This window comes from Macaca mulatta, chromosome 4, assembly GCF_049350105.2.
Source record: "Macaca mulatta isolate MMU2019108-1 chromosome 4, T2T-MMU8v2.0, whole genome shotgun sequence".
NCBI lineage: Eukaryota > Metazoa > Chordata > Mammalia > Primates > Cercopithecidae > Macaca > Macaca mulatta.
The window spans coordinates 70861629-70880150 of NC_133409.1; the positions used below are offsets into that span (position 1 = coordinate 70861629).

Here is an 18522-nt window from a genome sequence, read left to right on the forward strand (position 1 = left end):
GGAAGGAAGGAAGGGAGGGAGGGAGGGAGGGAGGGAAGGAGAGAGGGAGGGAGGGAAGGACGGAAGGAGGGAAAGAAGGGAGGGAGGGAGGGAAGGACGGAAGGAAGGAAGGAAGGCAGGCAGGCAGGCAGGCAAGCAAGAAGGAGAGAAAGAAAGAAAACCATCTTTGTGGAATTTGGGATGGCTAGAGGTGAAGAGAGCATTCTCACTCATTTTTGTTAGATCCTTTTTTTGCTGCTGTATAAGAGCAGCTCAAACTAGAGGTGCCATCTGCACAGTCGTTCATGCGGTGGCTCTCTGTTTGTCTGCCGTGGGAAAGGCAAGGGGCAGCTACCTTGAGCTTTTTGATCTGGAGCTCGATTGTCTGGATGTCAGTGCTGAGTTCCAGACGCTGGAGCTGTTCCAGCTCCTCCTCTGTGTCCCCCAGCCAGGCCCAGATGCTGTTCAAGTCCGAGTTAAACTGCTGCCACTTCTGGAGGTTCTGCTTCATCCTCAGCTCCTTGCTCAACGCCTGGGCCTGGAGAAGCTCCCATCGGTCAATCACACCTGGCAAGACATGCATAGAACAGCGAGGTTATTTTCCTCCACACGTGAGGATTATGAAATGCTTTAAACACAGGTTGGCAGCTAACTTTAAATAGCAACAGAAATAAAAGTAATTCCACTGGGCATTTTCGTTGTTGTCATCTGGAAATAACAGTTACATGGCTACAATGGCTGTGTTTTTTCTATTTGTATTTCTAATAATAATGAAGCAAAAAAGTTAGCTACATGGGCGTTAACACTGTAAAGAGCTTTACGAAGTAATAAGCAGTCATGTGCACGAAGTATCATTCAATTCTTGGATCCTGTCTACAACAGGGCTCTGAGCACACACATATAAAATGCCTGATTAGATATGTGAGAAATGGTACATTAAAATAATTGGAACATGAGAGGTGGGGTGACGGTGCACGCCTGTAATCCCAGCTACTCGAGGGGAGGCGGGAGGATTACTTGAGCCCACGAGTTGGAGTCTAGCTTGGGCAACATAGCGAGACTTCATCTCAATATTAAAAATAATAATAATAAATGAAACATGGGTAAACACTACCACGATGGCATGCATCACCCCCCTCACTGTCAAAGGAGACTGTTACAACTCGGAAGGAAGTTCTCGGGATAGAACGGTGTAGAAGAAGGCCAAGCAGCCTAAGGGGAACTTGGCTTTTAACAAAGTGCTTCAGGATCTTCTATTTCATTCACTCTTGAACTAGACGCTACGCACTCACCAGCCGTTTGGGTTTCGGTACTATGCAGGTTAACAAAGCCAGGAAGGCTCTCCTCTTCCTCCTTCAGTTTGTGCTCCAGTCTCTTCACGGAGTCTATACTGCCACTGCATTCGCCCAGCAGTTTCATCTGTTCAGACATAAACAACCGGCCCCTGTCACCCAAATCTTCACGAGTGCAAAAACTTCAGGGGAAAATAACTTTGTACTTTCTCAGCAAGAGAAGTGTCTGTGTTTGGCTCCTCTGTGCCACTCTGCTAAAAATAAGCCAAGATGGCCGAGTGTGGTGTCTCAGGCCTGTGATTCCAGCACTTTGGGAGGCCGAGGAAAATGGATTGTTTGAATTCAGGAGTTTGAGACCAGGCTGGGCAACATGGCGAAACCCTGTCTCTACAAAATATACAAAAAACTTGGCTGAGCATGGTGGCGTGCATCTGTAGTCTCAGCTACCTGGGAGGCCGAAGTGGATCACCTGAGCCCGGGGGGTTGAGGCTACAGTGGGCCATGATTGTGCTACTGCCCTAAGCCTATGCCACAGTGTGAGACCCAGTCTCAAAAAAAAAAAAAAAAAAAAAGAAAGAAAAAAGAAAAAAGAAGCAGAGGTAGGCTGGGCATGGTGGCTCCTGCCTCTAATCCCAGCACTTTGGGGGCCGAGGTGGGAGGATCAGTTGACCCTAGGAGTTCGAGACCAGCTTGGGCAACACAGCGAGACCCTGTCTCTATAAAATATATAAAAATTAGCCAGGCATGGTGGTGGGCACCTGTAGTCCCAGCTATTCAGGGTGTTAAGGTGAGAAGGTTGCTTGTGCCCAGGAATTGAGCAGCATGCAGTGGGCTAAGATCATGACACCGCACTCAAGCCTGGGTGACAGAGTGTGAGACCCTGTCTCTTAAAAAAAAATTAAGCAAAGTTCAAAAACACGCCTTTTAAACAGGTGATGCATTCACATATACAAAAAGCAATGCCTTAAAGATGTACTGTGCATACATGATTTTGCATGAGAAGTCCTTGAAATTTCTTTAAGATTCATGAATCAAAACAGATTAAACCAAACTGCAATTTAAAACTCAGAGCCCTCAGCTGGCAATGCAGCATGTAATTTTTGGCAAGTTGCTCCCTCTTTCTCTTTCTTAAATTGAAACATGGGAATGTTAATGTTACCACAAATCTCATGGGAACTTTCTTGCATTAAATAATTAAAATACTTAAAATTATACAGCAATGTTAAAGCCAGCTGTTTTAGCAAAAAATGTAAGCAATGTTTAATAGGTATCAAGGGACTAAATTCTAAAGTCAAAGAAAAGCTTCCAAATTCGTTTTTAATATCAGATACAGTATTCAAAGATTAAAAGAACAAATCATTTCAAGATACTCCTGCTGTGCTTACTATAAAGCCTTTAACAAATCACAATGCCATTAAGTTACTTTGATTACTTTTGATTGAGGTTAAGTGTAATCCCAGTGATGTCAGTATGATTATCATAAAACTATATCATAGGTATTTTTAAAAAGTGGCTTCACTATAATAGAAATTGGTATAATAGGCCAAACTGAACAGGAAACAAACTCATGATTGATGGCTCTTCTGTAATTGCGAGGATAATAAAATCAACATACATAGCTAGAACAGTTTTCTTCCCTAATTTCAAAAAGTAGAACATATGAGTTGTGACCGGACTTGGGGAAATTCATGTTTCTTTCCTTGTACTAAGCAGTCTTTCGGATATGAAAGAAGACGTGAGGCAGAGAAAAGACTGGCTTTAAAATTCTCTTCCTTAAGTATGTGCAGGAAAACAGGTAGTTCTCCAGGGAAAATTAACTGGTCAGTAACTCAAGTAGGGCAAATAACGCTCTGCTAGACTTTATCATACACAGCCAATAGCTGCCTAGATAGAACTGGTAGTATATCCAATGCCTTGCTATCTTGTCTCCAAATCCCTCTTGTTAGAACTGTTTTCTTCAGAATGCGCACACTAAAAACAGAAGAGAAAAACATTCCCAAGGTCATTCGGTGAACCCAGGAAAAGAACTACAAAAAACAAAACAAAAAAACCCCCAAAAAACTGCATGAACTGCATGTTAGTAATCTATTAGCTAAAATCTGCTGCTCCAAGGTTAGCCTTGGTCCAAATTATTAGTTGAATTTGGAAAAATGCCTAATGACTTTTGAGAGCCAAAGTATTTTGTGGCTCTCAATGAAAATGATCTCCCTAAGTGCTCAGTGTAAAGGAACAGGTTTGTCATTACAACAGTTTTGTGGGCCTAAAAACAGACAAGTTCTACTCAAATGGTAACTTAATAACAGGGCTTGGCTTTGCACATCTAGGTTCATGAGTTCAAGGGCAGCATGGTATTCAGAGACCACATAAGCCCTTATGCTGCAGACAAACTGTTCTTTGACATAGAACTGTGGTTTCGTACAGGTCAGAATGAGGATGGCCAGGATACTTACGTAGCCTTTGTAGCTGGTGTCTAGCTCTGGCCCCGTGGGAGTTTTGCTGCGAATGATATTTTCGGTTTGCTGTATCTGAAAGCGGCTATCATCCAGGGCTTTGCCCAGTTGTCGGATCTGTGACTCTAGGGCGCTGTGGTCCCCTGCGGTGGCAACCATAAGAATCTTTACCGGACAAACTATTTGACTTATTTAAAGCTTGATATTCAAGGAGAAGTTTCAGAAATGATTTCAGTTACAGCAGCACAGAAATGGCAGGTGTGGGTAATTACAAAGCAAATTTAGTACCATCGTGCCGGTGGGTTAGACATTAAAATGGCGAAACCAATGAAGGTGCTTGACTGAGAGCCCTAGCAGACTGGACGTCGCAAAACGGCTCTTCCGTCAGTTTTGAACAGCTTCGTGCACCTGTCCCTCTTCAAGCTGAAACCCTGATCATCTGAATGTTGTCTGGAAGGCCTTTCTAAAAATCTGCAATGGTGTCTACTGCGTCTCAGTAAGGAGAAAGCTGTTCTTTTCTCATGTTCTTTCTGCTGTCGCTTAGTGAGCAGGGGAAGGTCCTCCCTCTGATTTTTCTTTGTGCACCTCAGGGGGAAGATAGTGTCACGGAAGGCTCAGGTAGATCCATCATTTACTGAAGGCATAAATTCATTAATCAAGAAAAGAGTGCCTCAGAATAGATATATACAGAGATATCAAACTAGCAATGACTTGCTTTTATCTAAGATCTGAAACAAAACCAGGAGGAAAGCTAAGATTTTAGCATTTCCACCTAGGCAGGTTCTTACTCATAGCCTAGAATTCTGGCTCATTCTCCTCTCAAAGTTGTAACATTTCTTTGTAAAATTATTGTGTGTGTGTGTGTGTGTGTGTGTGCGTGTGTGTGTATCAAAATCTTTGAACTACACAAGAACATTTGACCATCAGAGTGAAGTTAGCATGGGGTGAAAGCAGAACAAATATTAGTAAGCCTTATTAAATGTATTCGTTTCTAAAAAAGGCCTTCTAGATACACCTAGGAGAGGTCTCTCCCTGGGAATCACCCTCTCAGTAATGTTACTTTGCTTTCTGTCCCTTCAGTTTTCTTCAAAAACTGAAGCGTAAACTAGTAACTCCATGATTCAGTATCATATCACTGTGTTCAAACTCTATCCCCCCCACACCCCCCATCACTGATCCTGAACTGCTGAACTACAGTTCGTTTTTCTTTCTTTAATTCTCCTTGTTTCAGGAACAGTTCTGTCCTTATCTATGGCTCAACATACCGTGGAATACATTTTTCATTTCAAATTATAAGAGTTCTTAAATTAAAATTACATATATTGTTTAGAGATGAAATCTGATCTCGCCCCCTGTCTCATACGGGATTCCTGAGATGGGGAGGATAAAGTGGTGGATGTGCCCAAGGTCACTCATGCAGGCTGGCGGACTTGAGACCACAGCCTGCGCCCTGACTCTCCAGCCCCGGGTAGGTCTGTGCACAGTGAAGCTGAAGTTACCACACCACGTAGAACACCAGGGCACGGAGGCTGATGACTGGGTTTTCCGTCTCATATTTTCTGCTGTTAATGGGCTTGACAGGTCTATACTTAATGAGACCAATTACCATTTAACGAGTTGAGAAGTTATTTTGTTTCACTGGATTAGTGAAATCTTATTCTTGGTGTGGATTTAACCAGCTGTTTCTTCTAGTACAGCAGTAAGAGAGGAAGGCTGTGCCTTAACATGCTAGAGCCACAAAGCTGGGAGAGATACAGCAGATGTGCTAAGAGAGGAGGCTTATTATACAGGGGAGGGAGGGAGGCTGGCTCCGGCTTGTCATGCCTACCAGAGGTATTTTTGATTGCATTTTCTGTGAGTTTTACATAGGCCTCAGGGCTTTCAGGGATCATTACATCTGCAAAAAAAGCACAGTCTAAGTTGACAGCTAAGTTCTGGAAACCTTGAATCCCTTGTGCAGGAAAATAACTTTCCTAGGGGAAAAAAAGGAAGTCATTTACTGTAGACACAAAGTTCCTGAGTGCACAGAGGAGCGTGCAGGCTCACCAAAGCTTTCCTGAAATGAATCATAAGAACTCACAGTGGGCCAGGCACGGTGGCTCACGCCTGTAATCCCAGCACTTTGGGAGGCTGAGGCGGGCGGATCACCTGAGGTCAGGAGTTTGAGACCAGCCTGGCCAACATGGTGAAACCCCGTCTCTACTAAAAATACAAAAGTTAGCCAGGCATGGTGGCAGGTGTCTGTAATCCCAGCTACATGGGAGGCTGAGGCAGGAGAATTGCTTGAACCCGGGAGGCGGAGGTTGCAGTGAGCCGAGATCATGCCACTGCACTCCAGCCTGGGCCACAGAGCTAGACTTCGTCTCAAAAAAAAAAAAAAAAAAAAAAAAAAAAAGAGCTCACAGAGATCAAGAGTGTTTTTATGAGCCAGGCTCTGGTCTGAGCACAAATTTACCACACAGAAACCCTACAGGGTACCTGGGAGTGTTATTCCCATTTTACAGATGAGAAAACTGAGGCACAGAGGAATTAAGTTCCTTATCCAAGTTTAAATAGAAACTTGGCAGAACTGAGATTTCAGCCCAGTCAGATTCCAGAGAAGCACTGTCCCATATATTTGTACATGAACTATATATGTAATTTTAAAGGGTTCATAGCCACATTAGAAATGTAAAAAGAAACATAGAAAATTAATTTTAACACTATATTAGATAGAGATTATAACATGTAAACAACATAATTATTATTATTTTATTTTCTTTCTTTATACTAAGTCTTTGAAATTCATGTAAGCGTGTTTTCCATGCACAGCCCATCTCAATTTGCACAGTCCCATCTCAGAGCTCAACAGTCCCAATTGGCCAGTGGCTAGTTTTGGACAGCTCTGCTTCAGATGCCATATGCCTGACTAATAGGCCTTACTGTAAAGACAAAATAGAAATGAGAGAAATAATTTTCTTTTTAGAACAGTGTTATCCTTTGGGAATCTGATGTAAACCATCAGAACCAAACAGAAATCCCCAGATGTCCTTTTAGAGAATGTATGAGATGCATTTCCAAGTGCCACAAATCAGCCTCCAACTCTTTATTCTATTTTTATCCACCTTCCTTACAGAGTTCCTGTTTCTCTGTCCATCCCTTCACTGCATGTGTGGCTTGGGTGGTGGTCCTTCTTGTTTTCCTTCACACACTCTTCCTGTGTGAGCTCCTCCGTTCACTCCAGGACCATTGCCATTTACTTGTGAATAACTACCCAATCAGCATTTCCGGCTTCTGCACTTCATACCTGTGCATCTATGACTGGACTTTTGCATTTGGATATTGCGCAGGGATCTCAAGATCAGGATTCGCACAAGCAAACTCATCCCCTCCCTGCTCTCACAGCCCCACCTCCCTTGCCCCACTGCACCCACAGTGCTCCTTCCCTCTTGTGGTCTTCAGGGCCTAGGACCACCTGCATCTTTCACCAAGATGCCCATCCCAGAAAATCGCCTCCATCCCAGTTCAATGGACTGAGAGTTAAGGAGAAGTCTTCTCTGTTCTGTGTGGTTTCTCAAATCTCTCCTATTCTCTCCACTCCCAATGCTGCTTCCCCTAGTTCAAGCCACCACCCTACTTCTGTCTGAGGTTGTAAATGGTTTCATCTGGGCTCTCTCCCCCGAATATGCTCTTCTCCCTGTGGTATCCAGAAAGATACAATATGAAAATCTGCACATCCCTGAGGAGGGGGATCCCAGCACCTCCCTCCACAGATCCTGCTGTGGCTCCACAACCTTCAGGATAGGAGCCAAAACTCTTTCCCATGGTGAACAGGCTGCCTCACAGCCAGGCTCTTCACTTTGTCCATTCCATGCCTGTCATTCCAGACAAACTGCTGATGATCAAAAGCACCAGGCCAATCACAAAGCAGGGAGGCTTCCCCTCCTTTCTTCCTCTAAGCACTACTGAGCCCACCTGACCAACATCGATTCACCCTCTGCACTCAGCTCCACGGTTTCTTTCCCGAAGCCTCTCCCAGGACTCCAGCTTTGTTGCCCCTGCTTGTGTGTCCTGCCACCACACTGCCATCTTAGCCCCAAACACTTCACACAGTGGTGTCTCATTGTGTCCCACACTAAAGGGGAAGCTCTGGGAGAAGGAGAGGACTGTGTATCCCTAGGACCTGGCAAAGTGCTTGTCACCTGCTACCACAAATCTACGTGGAATAAATCAATGGCCACACCAAAATTTGCATTTTATAATCACATTCATATCTAAGTGTTCACTTAGGTCCAATTTCCCTGCATGGGAGAGGGAAGCAAATGATTCTGGATAGCTGTCATGTTTCCAGGGCAATATTAATTCCCTCTGACTTTCCTTTAAGCTGACACACTGGCTGTCTCCTACCTGATAAGCCAACAGCTCCCCGGAGGTAGAAATCTTTGTCGTCCTGACTCTCTTCATCCTCAGAGGGCAGAGCTCTGGACACTGCAGACTCCAGGTCCCGACTGAGGTCATAGTCATGATCCCACTCCAGGGGGATGGAGTCCACACTAGCCGGGGTGTCTCGTCCCGACCGCTCGCTCCGGAGGGGCTGAGCGAGCGACAGGGAGGGGTTGGAGGAAGGCTGTGGAGAAAGCAGGCTGTCTGCAGAGCGGTCATGCCAGTGCAGGTCCGACAGAGCCGCAGAGTCTTCCAGCTCCAGCTCTCTGTCTGAGAGGTCGTGCTCATCATCTGGGAGCTGGAAGGGAAGTCAAGGCAACCCCGTCACTGTAGTGGTCAGACTAGCTTCTTATCTGGGCCACCTGCCTACCATGTGGGGACAATTTTTAACTTCTTATGAGCAAATAAATGAGAATCTTCTGATCACAGAAATATAGGGGACAGTGCTGCTCTAGAGTTTGACTGTCTGGGTTGAAATCTCAGTTATGCTGTGTACTTCCTATTTAAGCTTGGATAAGGAACTTAATTCCTGTGGGCCTCAGTTTTCTCATCTATAAAGTGGGAATAACACTCCCAGGCACCCCAAAGGGTTTCTGTGTGGTAAAAAATTAAACAGTCTTATAAATTATCCTATCTAAGCCTCAGTTTCATTGTTGGTAAAATGGGGATAACATTAAAACCTACTTCAAATAATTAATATAAGATTAAATAAATTTTATAAAGACAGGCAATCTACTACCATGCCTAACACACAACACCTACACACTGGCACGGATCGGAAATAAGAGCAAATTACTAAGACCTTAGCTTGCCCTTATAGCCCAGATATAAAATAGATTTGATCGTAGAAGATTCCAAATATTCTAGTAACATCTCTATAGGTAAGATGTGATTATGGTAGCAATTAGGAAAATGGAAGAATGAAAATTCACCTAAACCTAACCTCATCAATTGAGAAGCTGTTCACATTGCTTCTTTTTATCATATTTCTTCTGGAGGCTTCCCTTATTTCTTCTAGAGGCTTTTCTAGAGTAGCACCATCCCATGTGTTTCTGTGATCAGAAGACTCTTATTTATCTTCCATAGAAGACAAGAGTCAAATATGTTCTTCTAAACTCTTTGTATACATTAACTCATCTAATGCTCAAAACAATCCTTTGTACAGTGTAGTTACTGCTACTAAACCAGTTTCACATTTGAGGAAGCTGAGGCAGGAAGGGTGAAGTGAGTAGCTTGCTGAAGGCGACAGCGACAATGCAGGACAAAGCCAGAACTTGAACTCAGGTGCTCCGGCTCCAGAGTCTGGGCTCTCACCCACTGTACAACTCAATCCCACATGATTTATTCTCTTTAGATTTAGTGACAACTAAGAAAATCAATGTTACATACAGGCAGGCGGATCAGTTTCTTATGGTATCTTTCCACACGCCCGAAGACCTCCTGGCAGTACCGTCGGAGCTCGTCTAGTTCCTCCTCGATGATCGCTGCATCCAAGGGCTCACTCTTTTCTATCAGCTGTTCTCCTTGGGCAATTATCTGCTCAATCTTATTGTGGTTCAGGGAAATTTCCTGCTGGAAGGCCTAGGGAGTACAAATCTCATGTGATTGTGCTGTTGTTGCTTACATTGATATAAAAGAATCATAATATATGTATTTCTCATTACATTAAAACAGACGTGTAGGGGCTATTTAATTGACCGTATACAATCACGAGACAAGCCCTTCTAAAGTAAAACATACACAGTTTCAGCCAGAACAGGAGTCATAAATAGAAACATTCGAATTCCATGATCAGAAAAGTGCTTTTAGCTAATAAAATTTACCGTTACAGGTAGTGTGGGTAGAGAATAACAGGGAAAAATATTCAAACCCACTGTAAGTTGACAGCAGTGGTTATCCCTGATAAAAGCAATGGCAGTCAATACACTGCCACTGAAATAAATGTGGCATTTTAAAGAAATCCCGAACATTTTCATTTCAGATGTCCTCATCCTAATGTCAAACATGACTAAGAGAAGCCATCCAATGCCGCACCCTTTTCTCAGGTGATTCTTTCATTATTTCAGAATATAGGCATGTAAAGTTATAATGATTTGAAAAACAAGGAATTCCAGGAAGATTATTTAGACTATGTGTTGCAAAAGATTTAAATCACCGGGGTATGTTTCAGTGTTCACTTTTAATTCAATACAATAATAAATTGTGGAAGAGCTGAATTGTCCAATGGTGAAAAAGACTCCCAAGAGAGAAGGGAGGGTAGTAAAAAGTTCCATCATCCTGCCAGGGTCCCGAGGGACAAGATTCAATTACCACTTGGCAGAAACTTTCCGTGGAAGAATGTAAATGTTGATGTGCCTGTGAGACGACAGGAGAGAGGAATCAGGGGAGAGGGTGAGGCAGAATAGCAGGGTTTATTGTTTCTTCCATCCTAAGAATCGATGACTAAGGGAAAGTTCCTTGTTTTATTATAACAACCCAAAGGTTATGGGCATCATGACCATTCTTTAAAAAAATCCATCTATCTTGGGAAGAAAATTTCATAAGCTGCCTTGGAAAATATTCAATTTGTTAAATACTCCCCCTTTTAGGAAATCCTTACATCTAATGTATATATCCCTCCTATTCAAATTTCTAGCTAGCCACTGTGTTTGAATTATATAGTGAAAAATACAAAATGTATTTAAAATTAACTTGGTATCTAAGAATGTAGACTGTGAGGGATGAAATCCTGATATAGAAAGTTGTATTGCTTTGCAACATGGAAGTTAAAGGAACCGTGTGAAGGTGCTACAAACAAATTAGAAAAAATAAACGAAAACAACAACAACAAGGCCAGGAAGGGTAGCTCATGCCTGTGATCCCAGCACTCTGGGAGGCCAAGGCAGGCAGATCACTTGAGGTCAGGAGTTCGAGACCAGCCTGGCCAACATAGTGAAACTCCATCTTTACTAAAAAACTACAAAAATACAAAAGCTCGCCAGACGTGGTGGTGGGTGCCTGTAATCCCAGCTACTTGGCAGGCTGAGGCAGGAGAATTGCTTGAACCCGGGAGGCGGAGATTGCAGTGAGCTGAGATTGTGCCACTGCACTTTAGCCTGGGTGACAGAGAGAGAGAGTCTCTAAGAAAAACAAAACAACAATAACAACAACAGAACATCCCTAATACCCTGGCAATCATGCTGACTGAAAATCAAGCAAGCTGTTGAAAAATATCAACAATATCAATATCAAAGAAGATAAGAGCACTACCCAGAGATAAGCTATGGTGGTTATCTCTGGGCAGTGCTGTTTATCTTATTTTTTTATATCTTTTATATTTTCTGAATTTTTTTTTGCAGTCCAGAACTAATTTTTCAAAAGAAAAGTTATTTGCTATGTTCTTCACAAAAACAGCCACAAATCCTTTCCTTTTCAGGCTTTCCTCACATTGATAATTTGAAAAATAATCTATTACCTTGAGTTGCTTTATTTTAGCTTGAACATCACACTCAGAAAAATGTTCAATATTAGTGAGCTGCAGATCCATCTCCGTGAGCCAGACCAGAATGCTGTCCCGCGCAGTCTCAAACTCCTCACGCTGGCCAATAAAATGCTGGAAGGCAGAGGAAAGTAGTAACAATTATTTTTATGAAAAGTCCTTATAAACATATGGAGATGGCACAACGAATTCCAGTGTTCTGTAAAGTCACTTTCTCAGCAGGCAGTGAGAAGCCTGCAATCCTTTGCTATAGCACTCCCCCGTTTACTCCTCCTGCCATCCCATTCTTACAAAATCACTGAGATTGTGTCTCAAGACTGCATTCGAATGGCCCAGTCCCATCCTCTGGCCTCTAAATTACAGACGAGGCATAGCAAAAACCTTGAGTCTGCGCAAGATGGAGGTGACGCGCTTTTGCAGGTTGTCCCATCTCTGGTTGCCTTCGTGAACCATCTGTTTGAGGCTACAGGCTGAATCAGTGCGGTTCTCTCTGGCCAGGCGGCGGTACTGCTTGTTGATCAGTTCCAGCTGCGTCAGGCACTCGTGGACCTGTCGCTGGAAAGCCTAAGGCCACAAGGAAGCATATCAGTGTGGGAAATCAGCGAAGGACTCTCAGTAGTGGCTCCTGGTTTTCTTATTGTAGCCTCTGGGAGAATGGGAAGTTACACTATCACAGAGGGAAAGAATGATGTCTAATAATGGTATACTTCCCCTTGTTAAAGCAAAGTCATTTAGTTAGCGCAGCTTAATGGAAAGTGAGTGAATAAATTGAAAAATATGAAAACGGGGAGTAGTAATAAACACACATGCATACAACACACATATATAGACACACACATATACACACACATACATATACACAGAGCTTTAAAAATAATTAATGTCTTGGAAACAAATATTCCCACAAAGCAAACCACTATAAAACATATACACGTGTGTGGAAATGTGAGTTTGAAACGTCCAAGATTTCTGCTGTCAATATGGAGAAAAGATATCTATAATGGAACTGTTTATTTGTAAAATATGTACTTTTCTAAAAATCTAGAGATTGCCTCAATTCTGCTGTCCATTAGGAAAAAACTTAAAACTACCTTTTGCAAAAGGTCTTCCAAACATCAAGCTATTACATGCTTTTAAGAAAAGTAATTTAGTAAAATACAAGTAACTTTATATTTTAAAAAATTTGGAACATGCTCGGTTTCTTTTTCGTTGTCCCTGTGATTTAATTAGGTTTTATAAAACATGTTAGAGCTAGTGTACCGCCCTACACAAGTAGCATCTATCTATTTTTGAGGCTATCCCAGGGACAGTTTAGAGATTCTGAAGGTAAAATATTCTTTTCTGCCTTTTCCTTGCAATACAGAAGAGCCCTATAGCATAAAAGTGATTTGGCCAAAATAAAATGAAGCTTAAAAAAAAATCATTTGTATGATTTATGACTGATTTTTATCTTGGCATTAGACCAAAATGAAAATTATAATTAGTAAACTGAACTGTACTCATCAAATCCCCAAATTCTGTTTTCCTTGGCTCATCACACTGTTTACATGTGACCACATTTCTGCCTCTTAAATCGCTTTCCTTCTGAGAGTTGCTTTCAGAGCCTTCATCCTAGGAAATCCTAGCTTCCAGTCTCAAAACCTTAAGTTATTTCTCCAGCAAAGGGAGTGGTAAGGAAAGTTCAGCTCTGGCCATGACTGGAAGCCACAGTACGTGTTTGCCCACTGGCGTAAGGTTGGAGCACCCCCAGGGAGATACCCCAGCACACCCACATCCAGCCTAAACATTCATGCGATTGGACCAGCTAAAGACTGTCCACAAGCACAACTTTGTTTCTGCAATTCATTTCTGTCTCTTAAGAAAATTAATGACAAAATTCATGATAAATAATAAAATCAATCATTATAAAAGCTAAATATAAGGCTAACTTTTGCTTTAAAATCTGAGAGTCTAAAATAGCATCAAAAAGAATCTTATATAATCTGCTTTGCAGTGTAAGCTAATTATAAAAGGTCTTAACCTTTATGAAGCTGAGTATGGTAAGATGCAGTTGAGCAGCTCTTCCACTAACATTCATTCACGTCGAGATGACCTGGAATCTACTGCAGAGTTTACTGTGCTTTTTACTAGTAGTTTTCTAAGGGAATATCTTTTATATAAGAATAAAAGCATTGTTTATTTTAATTTAGTGGTATAGTGCATATAAATTCATTCACCACTCAGACATCAGAGTAATTCATTCATTTCACAAAGTATTTGAACATTTTTCTAGATTCATATAGCTGTCCATGTACAACCCTGAGATTTTAAACTCCATAAGAATAAAAAGGGAACTTCCTATTTCCCATCATAGGCCTCAGTAAATGCCTGGTTACCTGATGTCACAAGGTAAAAATGAATGCAGCTACATTTCATTGCATTTTTAGTCTTATTTCTAAACATCTCGAGGAACTTGGGGCAGAATTAGCAACCGAGAACGGTCAGAATGCTTCTGAACTCTTTGCTGTCAACATGTCTGAGCACACGACTGCCTAGCAGTGGGAACTGAAAGGAAAAACACCTTCACATTTAAAAATGGTCAGGGTGGGGCTAGGTCAGGTCTTCCATGAAAAGGAAAGGCAGTGGAGAAGTCAGAGCTTCATTGTACAGCAGTGACAGAGTGGACTCGAGATCGTGCAAGCAGGCAAGGTACTGGAATCAATTCTTGGATGACTTCTTTATGAATATGATTACACTACAGCTATTTTCGTCTATTTTGTAACTTTCAAAGTAAAAGTTAGCCTTATAGTTAGCAGTGTAATTGAAAAGTTTTGGGGACTCAAGACCAGTACTACTCTTCACTGTGTAATTAGAAATGAATTATAATGAAAATGTTTTATTCCGTTCTAGAGCCAACTCTTTTATCAAATACACACACACACCACACACACACATACACACACACACTCCGATTAGGTAAAGAAAATACAAAAATGTATTTGGAAGGTAGATTTTTATAGTATAAAAACATCATATTTTAATCGTAGAAAGGATGGTTGATTGTGGAACAATTCTGAAATAAAAATCATGACAAGATCTTTTGGGAAAACCTCTTTTTCCTCCTTCTTTGCCTACTTATGAGGTCATAATAAAGATGGCTGCAAAGTCCTCACCCAGCAATTTGAACAGATAACATGTGGTGAACAACTAGTTTAGGTCTTGGAACTCCAACTACCAGCTGGCTACTTTAATAGCAAAATAAGGATTAAAAATTTGGAATTATAAATCACCTCAAATTTCTTTAGTTCTTCCTTGGCAACTGTATAGATTACCCCAGAAGAGCTGGGAAATGCAGCTGTCCTTTCTGAAGTCTTCAGCCAATCTTCAAAACGTGAATAGTCATCCAGAAATTTCTGCCACAATCGCCACGTCTCTTCGATTCTGGGGCAGAAAAGGAAAGAACAGAATCTGATTATTGGAGGCTGCTTTTGCTCCAGAACCCGGTCTGATGCCTGCCACTGGATTAAGGGTGCCCACAGAGGCAACTGCTGTGCCAAACAATAACCACGGCTCGAGCCAAATTTGACCAGAGCGCAAGAGAGACAACTGTTTGAACTAAAATAAAACAGCTGTTTTATTTTTTTAAAAACATGTCCTGCAGCTCTGGATTTTGAATTAGTCCAATTGAAAATTATAAACACATGACATGAGCTGCCTTGGACGTGTGCAACAAGTTTAGAAAAGCAACAGCAGGTTTACAGTGTGCACTCATGCCAGTGTTTTACGGAAATAAAAACGAGGTCTGAAAATCCATTGAAGTCCAACATTCAGCTCACACTGACAAAAGTCAATCTATGACAGCAGGACAAATATTAAGCTTTCAACAGTTTACCAGAGAGCACAGCCATGATGTCACTTTCCAACACAGCACGATTTTCTGCCACCTTAAATTTCAAAGGGCTTAAAGATAAATGTGTTTTTATTTAATTTTTAATAGAAGAACATCACTGTTTTCACAGCCACACATTCTGAAATGTTATGCTTCTTTGACAAGGGTGTACTTTTACGTTTCCGTGTTATTTTTAAACTGTTAAGTCAGACATAACTTGGCTTGTTATATTTATATATTACTTTTATACCTACTCATTTTCCCAACTAAATGTAGATAATAGCAAGTTTGGGAAGCCACAGCTATTTTTGGACATTGTAACCAACAGGAAAGAGTGAACAGTGGAATCACTCTGGGTGATTTTTATTTTCATTTTGGTCTTTCCTCTTCCCTGTTTCAGCATCCCAGCTCACTTGAGTCTCCTTTCCATGGACATAGCACAAATGTTTCTCCACCGCCGGTCCAGGTTTCTTGTAGCCTGCTGGATAGAGTCACACTCGGCATCAGTGGCACAGGCATCACAGTCATGCAGCAGGACTTCACACAGGTTGAGGACAGATGCAACACCTGTACTGTGCTTCTCTATGTCTCTCTGAAGTTCCTGCCGGGGAACGCAACAGGCTTTATTCAACAATTACATGTATACAGATGAGAGAAACTGAAGCAACATCTGTTGATAAATGGTTAGGCTACACCTTGACAAATATTTAATTTCCCTGAATGTATGATATTTCTTGAACCTCATTTATGAAATCCAGCAAGCTCAAAAGTACTAGAAAATGGATGTAGAAATATTTTAGCTATGTGAGTAATGCCAACATATAAACTGAACAAATGAAATAGTCTATACTAGGAGTAAAACTAACTTCTTTAATCAATAAAAAATGAATCTTGACCGGGTGCCATGGCTCAAGCCTGTAATCCCAGCACTTTGGGAGGCCGAGACGGGCGGATCATGAGGTCAGGAGATCGAGACCATCCTGGCTAACCCGGTGAAACCCCGTCTCTACTAAAAAATACAAAAAACGAGCCAGGTGAGGTGGCAGGCGCCTGTAGTCCCAGCTACTCGGGAGGCTGAGGCAGGAGAATGGCGTGAACCTGGGAGGCGGAGCTTGATCCAGCCCCTGCACTCCAGCCTGGGCGACAGAGCGAGACTCCGTCTCAAAAAGAAAAAAAAAAGGAATCTTGCCCCAGACTCTACTTCACGAATACATCACTTTCATCCCAATCAATCAATCAATGCAATACAGTCATCTCTTAGTATCTGTCAGGGGATTGGTTCCAGAACTTTCCTCCGATTCCAAAATCCATGGATGCTTAAGTCCCTGATATTGAATGTTGTAGTATTTGCATACCTCCTATGCACATCCTTCCATACAGATTAAATCATCTTGAGATTACTTATAATACCTAATACAATGTAAATGCCATAGAAATAGTTCTTATACTGTATTGTTTAGGGAATCATGACAAGAATAAAAAGTCTGTACATATTCAATGCAGATCCAATTTTTTTCCCAAATACTTTTGATCTACGGTTGGTGGAATCCACCAATGTAGAAACATAGATACCGAGGGCCTGTATATCTGCACGTGCTAGAGCTGGCACTCAAGAACTGGGTTTTAAGATCCAAAGATTTACATTCAATTTTTTATTTTTTATTTTTTTTGAGATGGAGTCTCACTGTGTCACACGGACTGGAGAGCAATGGCGCAATCTCAGTTCATGGCAACTTCTGCCTCCCGGGTTCAAGTGATTTTCCTGCCTCAGCCTCCCAGGTGGCTGGGATTACAGGTACCCGCCATCATGCCTGGCTAATTTTTGTAGTTTTGTAGAGACAGGGTTTTACCATGTTGGCCAGGCTGGTCTTGAACTCCTGACCTCAGGTGATCCGCCCACCTAGGCCTTCCAAAGTGCTGGGATTACAGTGTGAGTCGCTGCACCCAGCTGATTTGCATTCTTTTTTAAACAGTTAATTCCACCATCATTAAAAGGTAACATGGTTATCAATGGACGAACAAATAAAGAAAAAGTGACATATATATACACATATACATATATATATACACACACACACAATGGAATATTATTCGGTCATAAAAAAACGAAATTACGTTGTTTGCAGCAACACGGATAGAACTGGAGGTCATTATGTTACGTGAAATAAGCCAGGTACAAAAACAGAAATATGACACATTCTCACTTGTATGTGGGAGCTAAAACAGTTGATCTCATGCAGGGAGAGAGTAGAACGCCAGATAGCAGAGGCTGGGAAGAGTGTTTTGGGGCCATGAAGCGAGGTTGGTCAATAGATACAAACATACAGTTAGGGGGAATAAGTTTTAATGTTTGATAGAGTAGAATAACTATAGTTAACAACAATGTACTGTATGTTTCAAAGTAGCTAGAAGAGAGAAATTGAAATGTTCCCAACACATAGAAATAATAAATACCAGAGGTGACGGATACCCCAAATGCCCTGACTTGATCATTACACAGTCTATGCATGTAACAAAATATCATATGGACCCCACAAATATGTAGAAATACTATTTAAGGGACTATATCATGCATGACATCAGCAGCTTCCTCAGAGAACAACTTTTTTTTTTTTTTTTTGAGATGGAGTCTCACTGTGTCACCAGGCTGGAGTGCAGTGACATGATCTTGGCTCACTACAACCTCCTGTCTGATTCTCCTCCTGATTCTCCTGCCTCAGCCTCCCGAGTAGCTGGGATTACAGGCACCCACCACCATGCCTGGCTAATTTTTGTATTTTTAGTAGAGATGGGGTTTCACCCTGTTGGCCAGGCTGGTCGGGAACTCCTGACCTTGTGATCTGCCTGCCTCGGTCTCCCAAAGTGCTGGGATTACAGGTGTGAGCCACTGCGCCTGGCGTAGAGCAATTTTTAATGTAGGATAGAAGTAAAATGTTTTCTGATAAAAGCAAAGCACTGGATTTCCCTGGAGTCCAACAGCGTGAAATCTTCATTTTAACTGTATAAAATGTAAATCCAAATTGTACGTTGTTT

General features: G+C 41.8%; 1 protein-coding gene across 16 annotated transcripts in view; it reads right to left on the reverse strand.

Annotated features, from left to right (window-relative positions):
• Positions 1-18522, reverse strand: part of SYNE1 (spectrin repeat containing nuclear envelope protein 1) — a 529762-nt gene that overhangs the window by 18066 nt on the left and 493174 nt on the right. For 12 of the 16 annotated variants that reach the window (XM_028847246.2, XM_077999556.1, XM_077999555.1 and 9 more), the window contains 10 exons: positions 15903-16090; positions 14891-15041; positions 12003-12185; positions 11598-11735; positions 9533-9724; positions 8108-8441; positions 5550-5618; positions 3722-3864; positions 1272-1398; positions 335-546 (listed from right to left, as the gene is read on the reverse strand). In XM_028847246.2, the coding sequence (XP_028703079.2) occupies positions 335-546; positions 1272-1398; positions 3722-3864; positions 5550-5618; positions 8108-8441; positions 9533-9724; positions 11598-11735; positions 12003-12185; positions 14891-15041; positions 15903-16090 (1737 nt within the window). The remainder of the gene's footprint in view (positions 1-334; positions 547-1271; positions 1399-3721; positions 3865-5549; positions 5619-8107; positions 8442-9532; positions 9725-11597; positions 11736-12002; positions 12186-14890; positions 15042-15902; positions 16091-18522) is intronic. The other 4 variants (XM_077999552.1, XM_077999559.1, XM_077999551.1 and 1 more) reach the window with 1 other exon arrangement.